The 20,025-nt window shown below is 42.5% G+C and overlaps 1 protein-coding gene across 1 annotated transcript in view; it reads right to left on the reverse strand.

The window, feature by feature from the left end:
- Window positions 1-20,025, reverse strand: part of thsd7ba (thrombospondin, type I, domain containing 7Ba) — a 527,193-nt gene that overhangs the window by 223,891 nt on the left and 283,277 nt on the right. The window contains exon 10 of the mRNA XM_037539668.1: window positions 11,295-11,495. Within this exon, the coding sequence (XP_037395565.1) occupies window positions 11,295-11,495 (201 nt within the window). The remainder of the gene's footprint in view (window positions 1-11,294; window positions 11,496-20,025) is intronic.

Genomic DNA, 20,025 nt, shown 5'->3' on the forward strand with positions numbered 1-20,025 from the left:
GAAAGCCATCGTTGTCGGTTTAGAGAGAAAAAAACTCCTTTACTCTGAAACGAGAACTGCAGACCTGGACTTGTCGATCCAATGTCAAGGTGATTAATAACATAGCTGTGCTATTAAATAAAGAAGTAACTATGAATGTAATGTGGACTAGCATTCAAATGTTTAATATCTTTTCAGTTATCATGTTTTGGTCATATTACATGTCGCTGTTGTCGGAAAAACCGTAACTTTACAGGAGAAGAAAAAAACTACTTTACTTTTAATGGAAGTCAATGGAACCAGAATTTTTTCCAAGTCATTTTGGGTCGTTTATTTTTGTCTATTCATCATGAAGTTTAAAGACAATGTAAAGGGTGTCGAGCATTTTCAAATGATGTCAAAAACTGAAAAACGTCAAAAATGGAGATACGAGGTTTTGTTCCAACAACAGTGATATAATAACTTACACAAGCAGATTTTAATACTGCAGTTGATAAATGGATGTTCTTTTTTAAAATACTTCAAATATATATGGATAAAGGATAAATAATATAAGCTGTAATTGCTTATTAACAAGATGTTTGTCATCTTCCCAGAAATATGATTGCCAATTGTTAAATATTGAACATTTTGGTTATTAACGGTATCATAAATAAATTCTGTCATTATTTATTTGTACTTATATGAAGTTGCACAGGACTTACAGTCTTAAGACATGAATAACCTTATTAAATACAACCCCAATTCCAGTGAAGTTGGGACGTTGTGTAGAACATAAATAAAAACAGAATATGATGATTTGCAAATCCTTTTCAACTGATATTCAACTGAATCCACTACAAAGACGAGATATTTAATGTTCAAACAGATAAACTTTATTGTTTTTTGCAAATATTCACTCATTTTGAATTTGATGCCTGTAACACGTTCCAGAGAAGTTGGGACAGGGGCGTGTTTCCCACTGTGTTACATCACCTTTCCTTTAACACTCAATAAGCGTTTGGGAACTGAGGACACTGATTGTTGAAGCTTTGTAGGTGGAATTCTTTCCCATTCCTGCTTGATGTCCAGCTTCAGCTGCTCAGCAGTCCGGGGGTCTCCGCTGTCGTATTTTGAGCTTCATAATGCACCACACATTTTCAATGGGAGACGGTCTGGACTGCAGGCAGGTCAGTCTAGTACCCGCACTCTTTTACTACGAAGCCACGCTGTTGTAACACGTGCAGAATGTGGCTCGGCATCGTCTTGCTGAAATAAGCAGGACGTCCCTGAAAAAGACGCTGCTTGGATGGCAGCAGATGTTGCTCCAAAACCTGTATGTACCTTTCAGCATTAATGGGGCCTTCACAGATGTGCAGGTTACCCCTGCCATGGGCACTAACACCCCCCCCCCCCCCCCCCCCCCACACCATCAGAGATGCTGGATTTTGAACTTTGTGCTGAAAACAATCCAGACAGTCTTTTTCCTCTTTGGTCCGGAGGACACGACGTCCATGATTTCCAGAAACAGTGTGAAATGTGGACGCGTCAGACCACAGGACACTTTTCCTCTCTGCGTCAGTCCATCTCAGATGAGCTCGGCCCAGAGAAGCCGGCGGCGTTTCTGGGTGGTGTTGATATGTGGCTTCGCTTTGCATGGCAGAGTTTTAACCTGCACTTGTAGATGGAGCGACGAACTGAGTTCACTGACAGTGGTTTTCCGAAGTGTTCCTGAGCCCATGTGGGAATATCCGTTACAGAATGATGTGGGTTTTTAATGCAGAGCCGCCTGAGGGGTCGAAGGTCACAGCATTCAGTGTTGGTTTTCTGCCTCGCTGCTTACCTGCAGAGATTTCTCCAGATTCTCTGAATCTTTTGATGATATTATGGACTGTAGATGATGAAATCCCTAAATTCCTGCAGTTGCACGTTGAGAGACGTTGTTCTTAAACTGTTGGACTATTTGCTCACGCAGTTGTTCACTAAGTGGTGAACCTCGCCCGTCCTTGCTTGTGAACGACTGAGCCTTTCAGTGACGCTCCCTTTATACCCAGTCATGACCCTCACCTGTTTCCAATTAACCCGTTCACCTGTGGAATGTTCCAAACAGGTGTTTTTTGAGCATTCCTTCTTTTTTGAGCACTTACTTCTTTGGAACATGTTACAGGCATCAAATTCAAAATGAGTGAATATTTGCGAAACACAATAAAGTTTATCCGTTTGAACATTAAATATCTCGTCTTTGTAGTGGATTCAGTTGAATATTGGTTGAAAAGGATCTGCAAATCATCGTTTTCTGTAATTAGACTGTAATAAGTCTGTATTCATAATTATAGCTCAAGACGTCTACAGCTTAACAAAACAGCCCTTCCAGCACGTCATCCCTACTCCACAAGATTCACCCTCTCGGTTCCGGTTCTGTTCTGCACATCTGGCTTTGTGTTTCAGACGTTCCTGACCTGGAACCGAGCGATCTGGCCTCGTGTAGAGCTGCGCTCTCACTGAAATCCATCAGCTTTAACAATGCACGGCTGAAACACACCCACACACAGATCCTCTACAAAGAGGACTCTTCAGATCAGCGATCGCTCTGACCTGACTGTATGGACACAATCACTGACCCCATTTAGATACAGGAACACAGAGCAGACAGAACAGCAGCAGCTTTAGAGGAGAACCTCTCTGACTCCACACGCCCACACTGCCGAAGAACACGCAAACCATGAGTTTAACCCCGGGAAGTTCAGGTTAGTGGTGACTGCTGTGCGTGTGATTCTGTACTCCACAGTTTTTACTGTAATAATATACATATGGATTTTATTACACAACGAGCTACATTCAGACTGGATTACATGCTCAACAGGCCCGTTCCAGTCTGCACCTCTTTGTTTATTTTGATGTCAAAAACAAAGAAAAAAAGCAAAAGATGTTTCTTTTTTTCTGATTAACAAGGAAAAAAAGGAGAGGGCAGCTCAACTTGGAGTTCACCCGACTCAAACGTCTTAGATGAGTCCAAAATTCTCCCAGCTACTGTTTCTAGGTCTGCATCTCAGACCGATAAACACACAATGCACTTTTACTCAGTTTCTCCACTAGCTGGCGCTCCTTCTATCACACAGTCCCATCTGGAGTATTTTCCTCTTGGCCTTCTAGATACGCCCAGCTGTGGTATTGCTGGGACTCAAACTCACAACCTCCCGATGTTGGGATGAATTAGACAGCTGCACCACATGAGACGACGCCCTGCCTTAAAGTCAATCTGAGCTGCTTCTCGTGTTCCTGAGTGGTGCAATGGACTAAGCCGTCACCCCAACAGGAGGTTGTGAGTTTGAGCCCCAGCGATGCCACAGCCATCCGTAAGTAGACCCCAAGAGGAAAACTGTCCAGCAGGACTGTGTGATGGAGCGAGTTCTGGCTGGTGGGGAAGTTGAGAATAAGAAACAGGTTTATTTTATTTACCTCACTGAGATGAAGAACTAAAACATTAAGAGAACTTTTGGCTCAACTAAGAAGTTTGAGTTGTATGTCAAATGTATACAGGTGTCCTGTAGTTGAGTCGACTCAAGAAAAGCCATGAAATCAGTTACTGTATCATTTTGAGGTGAGCTGACCTCTCATTGTATCAGTGTGTGCACAGCCACTTTTTATATTAAAATCTCTCTTCTGGATTTCTCTTTAACATCCCAAGCCATCATCTAAACCTGTCCAAATCCATCAGTGTCACAGGATTTAAACTAATACTGACTGGCAGCTTTTGGATGATACTGATAAATAAGACTGGGCTTTCATGAGGTGTTTGGAAATGATTATCCTCTTTATGCAGCGCCCTCTAGTGCCCATTTCTCCAGTGGTTCAGAAATCAACTTGTATATGTTTAATAAATATAATCCAATAAAGGATTTTTTCCCCCTATAATAGGATCCGACCCTTCCTCACCCGAGAGGCCGCCCAGATGCTAGTGCAGTCTCTGGTCATCTCAAGGCTTGACTACTGCGACTCGCTCTTGGCTGGTCTTCCCATGCAGACCATCAAGCCTCTGCAGCTCATCCAGGATGCGGCAGCCCGGCTCGTCTTCAATCTGCCCAAGTTCAGCCACGTCACCCCACTGCTGCGCTCCCTTCACTGGCTTCCTGTAGCTGCATCAGATTTACACCCAAATGCTGGCCTACAAAGCCAAAAATGGACCAGCCCCTACAGACTTGATGGCAATGGTGAAATCTGGAGCTGGACCACGAGCCCTTCGAGCTTCGAGTACAGCTCGGCTTGACCCGCCATCCTTCAAGGCACATAGCAGACCAGGGTCGAGAATGTTCTCTGTACTGGAGCCCAGGTGGGGGAATGAACTCCCACTGGCTGTCCGAACAGCAGATTCTCTCACTGTCTTCAAACACAGACTGAAGACCGTCTCTTTACACAGCACTTAAATGAGCATTGAATTAAGTATTGCTTGCAATATATTGTGCTGCACTTGTATATCATATTTTGTTGTTTTGCACTGTGTATTGTAGTTTACTGTATTGTAGTGTATTGTAGTGTAGTGTATTGTAGTGTATTGTAGTGTGTTGTAGTGTGTTGTATTGCACTGCTCTGTGTTTAACTCTGTTTCTCTCTGTATCTACAGTGACTGTGTTTCTATCAGTATCTGAGCTCAGGACTTTCTCTCTAACCTACTGGTAACTAGCAGAGACACTTTCTCTAGACAGACAAAGCACGTATTGTAAGTCGCTCTGGATCAGAGTGTCTGCTAAACGCTGTAAATGTAAGTCTTATCAGATGAACTCGGACTCCACTGTCTCTCTCTGCCGTGTAAAACGTTGAGACCGTGTTGAGCTGCTAATGAGCCATGAGGAGTGAAATGACGGGGGTGATTTTTGTACCAGTACTTGTACAAGTATAAATACTTCCACTCTAGTGTGGGTTTAGGCTACTCTACACACATCTGCACATTAGAATCATTCAGTACACGCATCCACAACAGCATCGGTTTTATAGCGTTCATAACAGTGATTCCAAACTTCTGAGCATTAGGGCATATCTTCACCTCGTATCTCCAAAAAAGGTGACTTTACAGGAGAAGGAAAAATTCTACTTCACTTTTAATGCAAGTCAATGGAACCAGAATTTCTCCCAAGTCATTTTCGGCTGTTTCTGTTGGATCATTCAGCATGAGATTTACACACAATGTACAGAGATATGGGCATTTTCAAATTCTGTTATGAACTGAAAAACGACAAATATATAAAATATACGTTTGCCAGTAATAACTGCTTCCTCTGAGGTTTGCAGTGAGCATGTAGAGACGGGTTGTAGCTCTAAATGGGATTTATTTTGCTTTATTTGAGAAAGCAACTGACTCTGCGCTCCAAACTACAGAACCTCTGTCAGCAAACCTGAACAAAAACAACCAGACAAGCTGAAGTTGGAGCCAGAGAGCAAATACAAATCTCCAGAGTGCGCTGCAGTGATTCTGTCTGAATTCCCTGTCAGGAAAAGTAGGATTGGGAAGTGAGAGTTGAGTGGAGAGATGGAAAATGCCACTCCTGCTTTAGCGGGCGAGTGCTGGGTGTCGCTACGGGAACATAAGCAATGAGAGAGAAAGCGAGAGAGACCGAGAGAGAGAGAGTCGGTATTGGACCAGTCCCAGTGGTTTCTCACTGTTGGAGGTAATTGCACTGCTGGGAGCGCAGCTGATTCCGATGAAACCAGACAGTCTATAAATTCTGCTATAAGTGCTCTATAGAGTCTGATGTTGAATCACTGTCTTTTCTGCTCACTACGTCCTCCAGACATGCTGTTAAACCTCTTCCAGGCCGTCACCCTTGACCAGAAATGGATTCAGGCCACGCTTTCAAATGAACTTTTTTGACAAACCCCCTTTTTCGCTGAATACTGCCTTTCAGCCCACGACACAGTTTCACAAAGACATCGCAGGTCAAGGAAATTCACTGTTTTCCTAATGAGAAGCTGCAGGAGGGAAATGAATTTCAACCTTCACTGACATTAAAGACATGGGTTTCACAGTGGGGGGAGAGAGGGAGAAAGAGAGAGAGAGGGAGAGAGAGGGAGAGAGGGAGAGAGAGAGAGAGAGAGAGAGAGAGAGCGAGAGACATGCAAACACAGAAAAAGCAGACAGACAAACTAGTATATAGATAGACAGATGAAAAGACAGACAGATAGGCAGATCGATAGGTAGATTGATAGGCAGACAGACAGACAGACAGACAGACAGACAGACAGACAGACAGACAGACAGACAGACTGCAGCCTCAAACCTATCCAGACAGGATAAGCTTAAATGCAATTCCTTATATGATAAACCGTGGAATTTAACTATGTAACTACAATGTAATTACACACATTGTATAGCACAACAACAGTATATTAACTCTGACTTCAAAGGGTTAACCCTGAAGAAAAGAGCCGTATTCAAGCACAGTTCAACTGGATGTCAAGCAGACTGCAGCTTACGACAGGCTTTTCCAAACACTGCTGTGAGACAGGAGAAGCAGGTCAGACCTTCCCTCAAACACAGAGCAACATGAATCAGTGCTGCTCCGAGCTTTACAGCCACATGGAGCGGCAGACAGAGAACAGAACTCGTCCTCATGGAGTTTCCAGAGTGAGGTCAGCCTGATTTCACTGCAGAGAGATTACAAAACCTACTAAGGTCATTTCTAAAATCCTTGAACAGCTATATACAATTATTCAGTAAAACACACATAACTGGCCACTTTATTAGAAACACCCACCTTGTGATTCCACTCACTGGCCGCTTTATTAGAAACACCCACCTTGTGCTTCCACTCACTGGCCACTTTATTAGAAACACCCACCTTGTGCTTCCACTCATTGGCCACTTTATTAGAAACACCCACATTGTGCTTCCACTCACTGGCCACTTTATTAGAAACACCCACCTTGTGCTTCCACTCATTGGCCACTTTATTAGAAACACCCACCTTGTGCTTCCACTCACTGGCCACTTTATTAGAAACACCCATATTGTGCTTCCACTCACTGGCCACTTTATTAGGAACACCCACCTTGTGATTCCACTCACTGGCCGCTTTATTAGAAACACCCACCTTGTGCTTCCACTCACTGGCCACTTTATTAGAAACACCCACCTTGTGCTTCCACTCATTGGCCACTTTATTAGAAACACCCACATTGTGCTTCCACTCACTGGCCACTTTATTAGAAACACCCACCTTGTGCTTCCACTCATTGGCCACTTTATTAGAAACACCCACATTGTGCTTCCACTCACTGGCCACTTTATTAGAAACACCCACATTGTGCTTCCACTCACTGGCCACTTTATTAGAAACACCCACCTTGTGCTTCCACTCACTGGCCACTTTATTAGAAACACCCACCTTGTGCTTCCACTCATTGGCCACTTTATTAGAAACACCCACATTGTGCTTCCACTCACTGGCCACTTTATTAGAAACACCCACATTGTGCTTCCACTCACTGGCCACTTTATTAGGAACACCCACCTTGTGATTCCACTCACTGGCCGCTTTATTAGAAACACCCACCTTGTGCTTCCGCTCACTGGCCACTTTATTAGGAACACCCACCTTGTGATTCCACTGACTGGCCACTTTATTAGAAACACCCACCTTGTGCTTCCACTCACTGGCCACTTTATTAGAAACACCCACCTTGTGATTCCACTGACTGGCCGCTTTATTAGAAACACCCACCTTGTGCTTCCACTGACTGGCCGCTTTATTAGAAACACCCACCTTGTGCTTCCACTGACTGGCCGCTTTATTAGAAACACCCACCTTGTGCTTCCACTCACTGGCCACTTTATTAGAAACATCTACCTTATAACTCCACCATGCAAGTTATATGATGGGGACAGTTTTGGTGTCTATCAGGTTTTCCAGTTGATTGTTAGGAGTCTTATTTTCTCTGGCGCCTATTCGAAATTCCAGTTTTTATATCTAATCTCCTTAGAAATATCTATTAAAACATAAATTAAATAAATAAAAAACTTGTACAGAATGAAGCATCAGGATTGCACTGTATCCCACATACAGCCTCTCTCATACATTCTGAAGGATATAAATAAAGGAGCTTTTCTCTCCCGAGCTCAGTTATGAAACCAAGGGAAAATCCTTCAGGAAGGACAAGAGGAAACTCGAGTGAGTAAAATATGTCCTGCAAAGCTTTTCATTTGGCTGAAAGAGGCTCCTCTGTCCACAAGCACATGAGCGTCGGGGTTAAACTACAACACATCTAAACCAGTACAAGGCTGATTTCCCCAAACCTCTCAGCAGAGCAAATCTGCTAAAACCCGCCCGAGTTCTCCGCTACACAGATCTGTTTCATCTATAAACATCTAAATTCATTTCTCACGTCCATGATGAATTCAGAGATGGCCGCTCTTCATCAGAACGCACTTAGGAAGATAAAGGTCAATATGAAATTGTGGGAAAAGAAAGAAAAACAAGCAGCTTTGATGGGGTTTACACATGCATACTCCCTTCAGAGACGACGGGACACAATGTACTTACAAGCTTCAATTTCCTCTGTTGAAGTCCAATATGCTAATCTTGGTACATCAGGTGCCTCGGGAGGCCTCAATACTGGGGACAATCACCGGATTAGCCCTCAAATATAGACAAATGATGAAAAACTTGAATAAATGAAGAGAGATCTGTTCTCAGGACCCTCCATTTTTACATTGTTAATATCAGATGGGATTTTGCAGTTACAATTCAAATTGGATAAAGTTTCTCAACGTAAAACAGCAAAGAGCTTTTGCTTTTCATCATCAACGGTACAAACTATCCTTAAAAGAGTCAGTGGATCTGGTGCTCAGAAACACTTCTGAAAAGCATTGTCTGTGAAAACAGTTCATCACTGCATCCACAAAAGTTCAAACTCTAAAACGCAAAGAAGAAAACAAACACTAACAGGATCCAGAAATGCTGCCACCTTCTCTGGGCCCGAGCTCATTTGCAGTGGACTGGGGGAAGTGGAAAATACAGCAGTTATTTCATAAACTTCTGTTTACTTTCATAAACTAACTTTTGGTCATATAAACATGAACATATGATAACACAGCACTGTTTAAAGCAAAAACTTTCACTTTATAAGAACTTTTTGTCACCAAATCATCACTGCAAGTCTTAGTCAGCTCCAATCCAGCACCCTGTTCTTACACTGGGGCTGAATCTTAAACGACTCCCTGCTCCCTACATAGTGCACTACGTAGGAGCTTAAATACTGGATCCTGCAGCCCGACAGTGTAGAGTGGCATGAGAGTCAAAGATTTGTGTCCAGGAGCCACTCTAGACCATGATCTGTCCCTGGCGTCACTGCTGGTCCAGATGAGTCTATGGACATGCAGAGAAGGTGGACGACTGGTATTAAAGGGAGATTTTAACCAAAACACACTAGCCTTGCTTGCAGTCGTGGGCTTGAGGTTAACTGTCGCCGGTTCGATCCCCAGAGCCGACAGTCCATGACTGAGGTGTCCTTGAGCAAGACACCTAACCCCCAACTGCTCCCCGGGCGCCATGGATAGGCTGCCCACCGCTCCGAGCAAGTGTGCTCACTGCCTCCTAGTGTGTGTGTGTTCACTAGTGTGTATGTGGTGTTTCACTGCACGGATGGGTTAAATGCGGAGGTGGAATTTCCCCGTTTGTGGGATTAAAAAAGTATCACTTACTTACTTATTTGCTTACTTAACAGCTGAAAAGCTCGTAGTGAACCATTAGTATTTAGCAAATCCATCCAGCTAAATGACTTCCATTCACTGTCAGCCACTACAGCATGTTCAGCCAAGCTATCCCTTCAAGCTAAAATGCCAATTAGATCCACTCACATCAAATGTAAATAAAATATTAAACACACGTTATTAGTAGAACTTGACTGAAGTCTTTTTGCACCACAGACGGAGCTCCTGTCCTGTGTCCTCATTAACTATGTTTGATAAAACCTCCATGGACAGCAGCGGGACAAGGAGGGAAGTGCGAGCTCCGAGCTCCATCTCGTCCCGTTTTCCCAAAACGCCGTGAGCACCTGCTCTCGCACGTCCGTATCAATTCTCATCAGGCTCCTTCATTAGCCAGCTCACTCTGATTCTTCCCTGCCTCCTTAATAAACCTACACATAATCGATTGTGACAGAACAATAAAACATGCATATTAGGAATACAGGCTGTAGAGAGGGGCAATTACACGCTCACGGAAGCCCTCATCAACTTTATGATGCCACCCATTTCATCATACCTGCCATCTTTCTCATAAATTATGGCCTATAAACAGTAACAGGGCAGAGTCCTGCTAGAACTGGGCCAAGCGGCATTTTCTCCTGAACCTCCCGCTGCTGCAGGACGGCTCAAACGGCCTAATTCATTCACCAAATATCAGCGTAACACACAGAAACAGGCTGTGAAACACTGAGGAGACGTCTGGGTGGGGCGGAGACTCAAGTCATTTTTCAGGAGGTTTTCAGGTTTCAAAGGACCTCGCATCTGTTCGGCGATTTAACGAGGAGCTATAACACCCACTGGGCAGCGTCAGAGTAACAGCACCGCACTTTTATGATGCCTGTGTTTACATTACAGGGACCAAATCTCATTTTTTGCACAAACAGGGTTTTTTGGTTTTTTTTCCAGTGATGTGTGAAGCTCTGATCTTTCCAAATTAGAGTGGAGCTGCTTTCATATGAGCGCCGAGAACAAATGCATCTGATATCCCCATCGTCTCTGTCCAAAGAGAAACATGCATCTCCGTTTTTTGAGACTTTCAATTTTTCATCTGAGCACGCCAGCCGTTCTTCAGATTGCGTGAATGGACCAATAAAAACGCACCAAAATTGCTCAAACAAATCTCTTTCCATTGACTTACATTAAGTTACTGTTTGGAGATGCTTTTCTTTGATCAGCGACGGTGTGTGGTCATGGACACACTGGTCAGATGTGTGAGCTCACGGTGCAAGCATGTTCTCCCTTTCTTTTAACGGAAGTTAGTGATTTTATTTCAAGGCATTTTGGAACATTTCATCTATCGGCCCATTCATCACGACATTTTCACTAAGTGGAAAGCGCAGCTGATTTTCTCAAACGTGGTCACTATTAAAGACAGATATGGCTAAACGGCAACTGCCTAGACAGAAAGGTCAGCAACTGGAACCGAGCTTGTAACGTTGGAATATTCGGCACAATTCGATCCGGATTAGTTTTCGCCTTGAACCGTCAGACTGTAAAACTACGCAGACGGCAGATTCACACTGGATTCAATTCGCACTTCATTTTAATTATCCAGCTGATTTGATTTGATTAGACTGAAAGACACGGTTTACGGTACCTTGAGAGTTGACACAGGCCACAGTTTGGGTTCTAGTTCCGGATCCACAGGTCCCTTTTGTGGGCAAACAAACCCCCTCGCTCTGCACCTGCCACTTGAAACACACAGGATCCTCACAGGGAATGGCCTCCAGGGGGTGAGGACAGCTCTCCGTGTTCCTGGATCCCTCACCCAGAACCTGCCTCCTCCTCTGCCTGAAGCCTGCAGAGACAGAGACCCCCACACCCTGTGAAACAATCCATCGTGTACTTACAGTAATTTACTGGACCATATTAACAGTAAACAACAGTAAAATAACAGCTGTGTACTGTGCAAGTAACTCACTGTAAACTTACGCCTGACAAAGTGAACTCGGTTTGATCAGATCTATAAATACAGTCAATTAACATATTTATCGATCATGTTTATCAATTCGGCGTATCTTTGTATATGGACAGAATATCTAAATATGCCATTTTAAAGTGCAAATATAAATTCTAAAGCCGTGATCTCAAGCACCGGCCCTGGAGAGCTGCCGTCCTGCAGAGTTTAGCTCAATTTTGTATCCAATCAGCTGCCCTGCCTCTTTACTCAACTCTAATATACTTGATCCAGCCAATCAGGGACTGGGGAAGAGGCTGATTAGCTGAAGCAAGTGAGACAAATTGCTCCTGGAACTAGGCTCTGCAGGAACGGGCTCTCCAGGACCAGGACCAGGACTGAAGACCACGGATGTGAAGATGTTCTAAGTCTGATTAGAACTTCTGACATTATTGTCAGTGTCGGATGATGATAACAATAATCAATGACATTTCACTGTTGTTCCAGTATTTAACCCATCCAACCTCCCATCACTGCTTTAAAAGTCTTTAAAACACTAAAGCCTCACTTCTTCTCAGAAACGCTCAGCTGGTCAGACTGCATCCCATAATGTGGTGCAGTACAGCTCAGCATGAACAACTCTGTTAACTGCCGTGTTATTACAGTAAAGTGTTCTGCCATGTACAGTACTGCTGCCACACTGATGCTCTGAGCTTTCAGGGAGTTTCTCCTGACTCCGTCTCCCTGGTGAAGCTTATTAGGGGCGGTGGTGGGCACAGGTGGGGCCTGTGATGTTTCTAAGGGGCATTTTGTGAGGACAGGTCAAGACTTTGCAAGAAAACACCAATTTTGACAATGTAATATTCAAACACGTACAAGAAAAGATTACGTGCAGCTTATTGTCAAAATAGATCATTATTTTTATTCCTATTATAATATTATGATTATTATAGCGACATGCTGCTTGCTGGCACTGGCTCCGAGAGGCTCTGGGGGTGTGGCTTTGCAGCCGGCTCCTTGCATGCCCTCCTTAAATGGGGACCTATTGTGTTGGTTGTTGGTTGTTGTTTAATTTATGAGTGTGTGTTAATGTGTCAGTCTGTGTCAGGACGTGGTGTGTTGTGTAGGTGAGGTCACAAAACATGTTCACATTCCTTGTTTTACTTACAAACAGACAGAATAAAACGAATTCCCTTTTTTCCGAGTATACGACTTGACATTCTTGTTAAAACTCTGTCTTTACTGGAATTCTGTGAAGCTGCGACATCAGTCATAAAAAGTGCTACAAATAAATTTGACGATTTGATTTGTCAGGGTTTTTTTTGCTGCTGTGTTTAATAAAAAAGCATTTCTCGCTGCCTGTGTGTCTTATTATTATTATTATTATTATTATTATTATTATTATTCAGAGACAGAAATGCCTGAGCTCTGCATTTATATTTCCAGCTTATCTCTTTGCAGCCGACTTATAAAAGGTGCAACTCTAAACAACAGAACTCTCAGTAACCCAACAGATGTGTGACCTCATGATCATCAATCAAAAATCAGATTTAAAAAGTAATCAAACGAAGTTAAAAGCCATCAACCCCCCCCCCCCCTTCTATCTGACCACGCGTATCGGACTGCACGGTGACTGCAACCATGGCAACACACACAACCCACAGTTACAGTCATCTTTTTACAGCTTTTATTTTCTGGCAGAAGTCGGACTTCGATTTGAATCTGCTCAGCTGGGAAAGTCTGCAGCTGCTGCGGCTCAGCTAAAGTTGGCTTCTTCTTCACCAGCTTCACATTCAAAGCGTCTGCTCCAGCTTAAATCGTGCACCTAGCTGACACCTCCAGGCTCCAGAAGGCAACAGCTGCACCATCTCAGGTGTTTCATTATGAGTAATTATATCTCCATTGCGACGTGTCTCACAGTCTTACACAGAGAGAGGTTTAAGCTCACGCTGGCGCCGACGCTGCGGTATGACGGAAACCGAGCGCGGCAGGCAGAGAGTTTGAGCGGGCCACAGGCACAGAGCTCATCAAAAAGGCCCTTTTCTCTTTGAGGGGAAAGCCGTACGCCAGTGTCGGGGGCACCGCCGTGTTGGGAGAGCGTCAGTGGTGGAAGGTGGCCGTCACATAAAACTGCATTAAAAGTGGTTCTTTCAGGCTGAACAGCTGCAGGTGCGCAAACCTAAAATCTGTTCGCCCCGCCCACTTCCACACTCGCGTCCAAACGGCTTCTGCACACGAGGCTTAAAATTATTTATTTATAGGTGAAATAAAAGCTTCATAACTGGACACTTGACCCACAGAGATCAGCAGACGGACGCGTGGCTCAGTTCTAAACAGCGCTGCATAAATCACCCCGAGTCCGTCGTAAGGATGTGTGTGATTATGCAAATCAACTCATCTGAATATTAATGAGACATCTCAGTTAATCAAGTATTTAAATAAGCTGCCTACACGCTTAAAAAGACGGTTCTTCAAGGGTTCCTTAGTAAAGAAAATGGTTCTATTTAGAGCTATAAACGACTAAAGGGTTCTTCGCATGGTGAAATGGTTCTTCAGGCTGATGGAAAAGGTACTGCATATGGGTCTTGAGAGAACCTTTTTGGAAAAGGTTCTGAATTGCACCAAAGAGGGTTCTTTCATTGTTTCAAGACTGACATCGTTACAGCAGCAGAACCCTTTTGGGCGCTACATAGTGCTCTTTCCAAAAAGGTTCTCTACAGAACCAACTACAACTTATTCTCCATCAATCTGAAGAAACAGTTCACCACGCAAAGAACCTTTTAATCATGCAAAGGGTTCTTTGAATTTTCAGAACCATTTTCTTTACTAAAGAACCCTTGAAGCACCATATTTTATACATAAATAAAAACAAACAGACATTTCAGGTTCCTTGTAATGTTTAAAGGAGTTTTTTTTTCTTCTACTTATGTACTTTGAACTTGTTTAATGTTTTTGTAACTATTTGGCGAAAAGCCTTCCTGAGGCGTTAGATCTCAGAATGTCATCAGCTGTATTATTTAATATTATTTAATGCTTTTAATTTTCAATGTTTGTGTAAAAGACTTTGAACTGCTGCTGTGTGTGGAAGATGCTATACTACTAAACTTGACTTGCTCAATAGACAGAGCAGAATAAAAACATGATAAAGATCAAAAACTGAAGTACACAAAGCATGCACCATGAGTTAAAGTGGAGACCCCCAAGGTAAAATATTCCTCCAGTAAAAGTAGAAGTTCCTCCCTTTAGACCTCCACTTGAGTAAAAGTACTAAAGTATTTCCCTTCAAATGTACTTAAGTATAAAGTAAAAGTACTAAAAGAGGAATTCTGGCTCTGATGTCCTGTTATCATTTTTATAACCAGACTGGCTTCATGAACTCATTTCAGGTGAAAGTCCTCCAGCGTCTCTCTTGGTAAACCAGTCTTTTAATAGAAGGTCATTAATTAGTGACGCTGACGTCTATTAAAATGATCAGAAGCACAAAACACTGAAGGTAAACAGGTTCCATCAGGGAGAACCGAGTGGCTCTGAAATCACTTTTTACACACAAGCAAAGTTTCAGTTTCAGATTTATTTACAACTTAGTTCCAAGTTTAAGTTGAATAAAAACTGGCTTTAAACTCAGGATCACAGATGAGCTCCTTTACTATGTTGATCTGTAGGCGTCTGTTCATAAACATAAACCAGCCCAAACTCATTTACTATAAAATGAAATGGTGTTTGTAGAAATTCAGAAAAAAGCCGCGTCCGTCTCGACTGCATATGTGGACATATTTCTATATTGAGCTCTATTTACACAAAGTTAGGTTAGTTCATCATTTATGTTGAACAGACTCTCCCAAAGTTTTACGCTGCTGCGCTGACGTTGAACCGCGTGCTGCACTGGGTCGGTATGACCAACAGGTCAAAACCAGCTCTAAACAAAGTGACCGCTGGGCCCTGATTGGTGCTCTGGCTTTGCGCTTCTTTCGTTTTGACATGTTACGTTTTTATACACACAGAAACCAAAAGGAACGACAGATTTCTCAAAATGTAGGAGGGAAAAGTCGGATATTAGACTCTGAAATGTAGTGGAGTGAAAGGAAAAAGTCGCCCAGAACGGAGAAACTTCAGTACAGATACACCAAAAATACTAAAGTACAGAAACCAATTACATTTACTCAGTTACTCAGTTACTCAGTTACTCAGTTACTGTCCAGCACTGATTAACGATAAGATCAAGTATGATCACACTTATTTTGTTCATAGCAATATTTTGTGGTTGTGATATTTGAATATTAGTTGTAAAAAAAAAAACAAAACACTGAACGGCAAAATTGAAACAGAAAAAAATGGTCCAGTTTTGATGGTTCTCTATATATAGTATTGCATTTAACAAAGAACCTATGAAAAACTTTTTAATCCATTTTAGAAATACCTAAAAAATGCCTGAGTGACGGTCGAGGACTCCCCTGAGAGCAATTATGACCAAATTTAAACAGGTGTCTTGTCTCTCGGTGACTTTACTAACAGCACAGTGGAAAAATGAACTTCACCCTCGTCATTGGGCTTCAGCTGATCATAATCCTGAAGCTCACGTCTTCATTTATCCTCCACTCATTACTTAACACCTGTTCCACTACCTGCCATTACATCGGACAGGTTTTCAGCGAGCCGGCGCCCTTATGAATTCAAAGCCTCTGGTATTCTGCCCAATTAGATTAAACTGCAGATCCACAGTAACAATCAAATAAACAAACAAACAAAACAATGAAATATTTAGTTAATCTTTGATGTTTACAAGAATTACGCTATGCTCCGATCTATTTAAACCCAAAGCATTAATACAGACAGTGATAAATATACGCAAAATCATTTACAGAGTACTTTCTATTGGGAGGTGTCCGTCCCAAACACTAACCTCTATATTTACACCTGTGAAAATAATGTGTTTTCTTTTTTACGTATTTTTGACTGAAAGATTTCGATTTTTTGTTAGTTTATTTGTTGAATAGAAAAAAATAAATACATTTTAAAAATGCTGTCCTATGTTTTCTGTCACTACCAGAATAAAGAGTTTTAGTATGTGGGTGGAGCCTTATTTAGTCACGCCCCTGTGATTAAGAGCCCTCACTGTTTTGAAGTAAATGTGTCTGAAAATCAGTCTGGAACATTACGGATCATCAAAGCCAAAAGACATTTTTTTGTAATTACTCAATTCTACGTAAATGTAAAAAAAAAAATTTCATTAAAATCTATTTTAATGAAACGTATGATGATTTTATGGGTGTCCGGCTGTTCAAAGCTGTGTTTGCTGGTCGTGAACTGGCTGTGCTTTTGAGTTCAAATCAAAACGAGCTAAATTTGTCACCACTGAAATGGTCACCACTGAAACGGTCACTCCAAAACCTTTAGTAAAGTTTGGGTAGAGTTATGATCATTTTGTTAGTGACAAAATGGAATGAATAATCATTTGTTTTAATAAAATAAACAAAGTACAGTCACGGACAGCAAAAGGATTTTGGTCTAAAATCCAAAATCAGTTAAAAGCCGCGAATGTGTTTCAACTCTGACTCTGAACCGATTCAGTAGAACGATACATATACAAATGTGCCTCGGGGGGTCTGTAAAGGCCAAACCAGAAACCCCAGTGAAGTAAAAGATGTCCATTCCCAAAGCCAAACACAAAAATGCCAGTCTAAGTTAAGGAATAAAGCCGCTATGTTGTCTACTGTCTATTTCTGTGCATAAAGTCATCAAAGGTAAGACATAAATGGTCCTAAACCCAAACCTAACACTCACTACCTAGGCACTAATTCTAACCACTAAAGCAATTGATTGAGTTTCACCAAATTCTCATTGTTTGTTAACAATGAGTATTTGTAGATACATATTGAGAAAGATAAATGAAGTGGAACCAAAATGCTACCAACACCAGCAACACTGACAATCTCAGCCCACAGAAGCCTCTCACTGCAGAGTTCATTAAGAAACACACATCCAGGCATTCTACTGCAGCTCTGTTTGATCAGCCTTTTGTTCTTCAGTACTTCCCGAACACTTTTCAGGCTGTTTGTCATTAATATTTCATCCTTTGGCTGATGTTCAAACAGCCTGCATTAGGCAGTCCCCACAGCACTGCATTATGTTACACAGCCACACCAATGAGAAGTAATAACAGTGTTTAAATACAGCTGGATGGGATGCTTTGACACAAAATACACTTTTGCTCTAATAAAAAAATACTCTGTGTATTTTTCAACCCACCAGGTTGTTAAATTGTCACTAGTTGTCAGTTAAAGAGTGGGAAATATTTTGCTGCATCACTTCCAAAAAGAGAAAGAGAGAAAGAGAGAAGTCCCTTTCTTCAATAAAACAAAATGCTTAGTAGATAAAAGTACAAGCAAGACAAGGCCCCTTGTTCAGGTGCGCACATGATGCGGAAATGTCCATATTAAGCTGACAGGTGACTGCGTTCTTACACAGGAAAAGGTTTTGTAGAAATATACACTCTTTGTTTAACACAGCACTCTGCTGGCCCATGTGGTCATGCGAACGTGAGAGGAGTGGCCATGCAGAGTGGCCACATGCACAGGGCTCTCAGGAGGTGCTGTTCTCACGGTAGGTAAGACATTTCCTTATAGATACACTATATCTGCAAAAGTTTTCACTCGCCCACCCAAATCATTGAATTCAGGTGTTCCAATCACTTCCATGGCCACAGACTCGTCCATCGGATTTCCAGATGGAGAAGCGTGATTGGTCACTCCAGAGAACCCGTCTCCACTGCTCTAGAGTCCAGTGGCGGCGCTTTACTCCACTGCATTCCACGCTCTGCATTGCGCTTGGTGATGTAAGGCTTGGATGCAGCTGCTCGGCCATGGAAACCCATTCCATGAAGCTCTCTACGCTGTTCTTGAGCTGATCTGAAGGCCACATGAAGTTTGGAGGTCTGTAGTGATTGACTCTGCAGAAAGTCGGTGACCTCTGCGCACTATGCCCCTCAGCATCCGCTGACCACTCTGTCATTTTACGTGGCCGACCACTTCGTGGCTGAGTTGCTGTCGTTCCCAATCGCTTCCACTTTGTTATAATCCCACTGACAGTGGACTGTGGAATATTTAGTAGTGAGGAAATTTCACGACTGGACTTGCTGCACAGGTGACGTCCGATCACGGTACCACGCTGGAATTCACTGAGCTCCTGAGAGCGACCCATTCTTTCACTAATGTCTGTAGAAGCAGTCTGCAGGCCGAGGGGCTCGGCTTTACACACCTGTGGCCATTGAAGAGCCTGGAACACCTGAATTTGATGATTCGGATGGGTGAGTGAAATATAGTGCATCAGTATGAAACATATTAGTATAAGAATAACATAATATAGCATACAGCAAAAGTGAGTTTGCCAGTTTGATATTACTAAAATATTGTAGTAAATGACATTTATTTAATATAAAGAACAAAATGATTAGAACAAATTACTATATAAACTGTTAATGAAAGGTTCACATATTAAAATGAACTGCAGTACACCCATCACTAATTTTATACATCCACCTTTGTTTTTAAAGTCTCTTTAGAATAGACATCAATGTAGATCAAATCTGTGGAGAGATATTCTGTCATTCTTCTTTGCTAGAAGATTCTCCAAAGGTGTTCTACACAGTTCAGGCCAGTTGAAATACCTGGCCAGGTAATAGCTTCCACTTTCTTCTCCATTAAAGGCTCTTGCATGTTTTTGTAGTGTGTTTAGGATCATTCTCTTCCTGCTAAGACTCTAAGAGTGGGTATTCATTTAAAATATTGGTGCATTCATGACACCAGCTATAAAAGCCTTCTCTCCTACACTTACTGAACTCAAATAGTGGTTGGTTAGTGTGGTGGTTAACACCTCTGCCTTGTAGACTGGGGTTCAATCCCCCACCAGGGTCAGCACCCTACACGATACCAATAAGAGTCCTTGGGCAAGATTCCTAACACCACCTTGGCCTCCCTGTGTAGACCAAATTGTAAGTCGCTCTGGATAAGAGCGTCAGCCAAATGCCGTAAATGTAAATGTAAAATAGCCCCATATTAAGAAACTACCACCACCATGCTTCACAGGTGGCACTACGCACTTACTGTGATATTCTTGGCCATGTGTAAGGCCTTCAGTCCAGCTTCTAAAGTCCTACTCAATGGGAGAGCTCACGTCACATCTACCTAGACTCCACAGAGATGAAAGTCCTGTTTCTGTTGGGGCTTTCAGGATTTTAACCCTTTTGTTTCCAACCAAAATTGGACAACTAAATAAGAAGATTACTATAATACGTGCAAAGCTTAAGTACAACAAGAATAACCTAAATAAGCTAGAAATGTTCCCAGAATTCCAGGTGGCTCTGAGGGTTCTCCTCTGCTGTGTTGAAATTGAAAGTCTCCCAGCAACTGGATCGCTGAGCTCCGCTGTGTCACTG

This window comes from Pygocentrus nattereri, chromosome 6, assembly GCF_015220715.1.
Source record: "Pygocentrus nattereri isolate fPygNat1 chromosome 6, fPygNat1.pri, whole genome shotgun sequence".
Classification (NCBI taxonomy): Eukaryota; Metazoa; Chordata; class Actinopteri; order Characiformes; family Serrasalmidae; genus Pygocentrus; species Pygocentrus nattereri.